This window comes from Condylura cristata, unplaced genomic scaffold (genome assembly GCF_000260355.1).
Source record: "Condylura cristata isolate star-nosed mole 26May11 unplaced genomic scaffold, ConCri1.0 scaffold00034, whole genome shotgun sequence".
NCBI lineage: Eukaryota > Metazoa > Chordata > Mammalia > Eulipotyphla > Talpidae > Condylura > Condylura cristata.
The window spans coordinates 5580952-5583196 of NW_004567135.1; the positions used below are offsets into that span (position 1 = coordinate 5580952).

At 57.6% G+C, this 2245-nt stretch overlaps 1 protein-coding gene across 1 annotated transcript in view; it reads left to right on the top strand.

The window, feature by feature from the left end:
- The first annotated feature begins 2116 nt into the window (after positions 1–2116).
- The window catches only part of LOC101622447 (keratin, type II cytoskeletal 72), a 10587-nt gene continuing 10458 nt past the window's right edge, over positions 2117–2245 (top strand). The window contains exon 1 of the mRNA XM_004692505.1: positions 2117–2242. Coding sequence (XP_004692562.1) covers positions 2117–2242 — 126 coding nt within the window. The remainder of the gene's footprint in view (positions 2243–2245) is intronic.

The following is a 2245-nucleotide window of genomic DNA, read 5'->3' on the forward strand; positions in this document are numbered from 1 at the left end:
TCTGCCCACAGGCCGGCGCATCTGATGTCTCTGGAAGCGGCTGTGTCACTGCGTCTCTTCGTGACCTGGGGTGGGGGTGCGGGGTGGGAGTGGTGAGCAATTCCTGATTCAGCCAGCCAGCCAGCCCTGTGGGAAGGTGAGGAAAGGTCATCTGACCTCTTCCCTAGACCTGGGTGGATGTGGCTTGGGCCAGCACAGGTGTCTCAGCTTCCTAGAAAGTTTCCAGAAAAAAGGAGAATTCAGACTCTCTTTGAAAGCCAATCCCATGTTTCTCCTACATCAGCTTAAATAGTTCTCTTTCCTTTTGATTCTCAATGGCCAAAATTAATAGACTCTTCCTTGCGCCAGTGGGGAAGGCAACTGGGTAAAACTGTGGGGCAGGGGAAGAAATTCCACGAAATGATGGGACGTATAGGAGATTCTTCACATCACATATCACACATTACACATTACACATTACACATCACATATCACACATTACACATTACATATCACACACATTACATTGTCCAGCCCTCTCCACAGAGAAAGGACAATAAACTCTCCTCTTAAGCAGCACAAAAAGCCCACCCTCTTCCCCTCCCTGCTCACCCCAGACTCTCTATCTGTCCATCTGCGGCCGGCGCCATCTCTCTTACTCACCAGGGTCCCCGCGGCCCGTTCCCCATGGGGTAAACAACCTGGCTGTCATTATGCTCTGAGACTGATTCCGTGGGGGCCGTGTCAGTCACCCACCCCCGGGTGCCGTCTGGCCAGAGTCCCGGAGGCCCCGAGGGGAGGCCAGTGTCCAGGGTGTACTGAAGCCGCGGGGGCGAGTCCCGTCCTGAGCCCAAGGTGACTCACATTCAGCTCCCAGATCCTGGCGGTAAGGCCGGCGGGCTCCCGGTGAGCGGGGAAGGGCGCGTTAACCCAGGGGCCTGCGAGCTGATGGCGAAAGGGGCCCATTCCCAGGACTCACTCAGGGCTAGGAATAAGTATGCTGAGCCCCAGCCCCAGCTGGGGGCCAGCGGAGCACCCCGGGAGCACCCCGGGAGGGGCCGCTGTCACCGAGGGACAGACTCGAAGGCAGCTTACGTGGGAGCAAGAAAACTGGCTTAGATTGAAGAAGGAGACGCCTGCATTTGTATGGCATGAAGCTCTAGAATTCGTTTTAACAGCCGGTTGGGTCTTCCGTGGCCCTTCTTGACCCCTTCCTGAGGGTCCCTCCTGTTCTGATGCAGAATCTGAGACATCACAGCAGCAAGAGTCCTGCTCAGAGCCCCCCAGTTTGGGTACATGACCCCTTTCTGCTTACAACCACCCAGACTTTGAAAGACCTTGCTAACCCTCCTGTGTGCCAGCTTGGCTTTCCTTCTTCCCACTAACTTATTCTAGAAATTTCTTTTTTGAGACACCTTTTAGCTCTGGCCCAGAGCCAGACCCCAGCACATGTGACCAGAGCTCTCCCTGCCTTGTGTGTCACCGCCTCCCCCTGAGCCTGGGGGGTCCCCGCAGGTGCATCAGTAGTCTCTACGCTCAGACGTGCCAGTCCTGGGGCCAGAGTCCTCTCCACCCAGAAGCCCCCAGACACAGCAGGGGCAGGCGAGCTGCAGGTGATTCTCAGGGGTATCCCCGACCTTGTTCATGTTTTTGTGGAGTAGACTGTAAGGAAGGAAAAGAGCTGGGGCCATCTGCTCCCTCTCTACCCCCCTCTACCCCAGAGGCCAGACCCACTGGAAGCTTCCCTTGGGATTCTTGGCAGAGGGAACCCTAGTAATTGGAGGGCAGCGAGTAGAGATAAGGCAGCCAGATTATTATAATGCTGGAGGTAAGCGCGGCAAATGCAGGGTTCCGGGCCATTTTATAGGCAATTCATGGGGAGTTCCGGTGGCAGAGACAAAATCTCAGAGAGGGCATGATAATTTCCTAAACAGGGGACCCAAGACGCCCCATGTGGCCAGTCAGGTGTTCCAGACCTACAAATTAGGCTGACTCCAGCCGGTCCAGCCCCGCACCTCCCTATTTAAGGGGAGAGCCAGCAGGACAAGCCCAGCGGCTCCTGCGCCCCTCTCTCCTGCGCCCCTCTCCGGCCTCCCTTCTCCGCAGCAGCCCTGTCCTCGGCCCCACGCACGCAGCCATGAGCCGCCAGCTGCACCACTACCCCGGCGGGGAGCGCCTGGGCTTCAGCGGCTGCTCAGCCATCATCTCCAGCAGGGTCAGCAGCAGCTCGGCCTCCTTCCGCGCCGGCGTCAAGAGCACCGCGGCC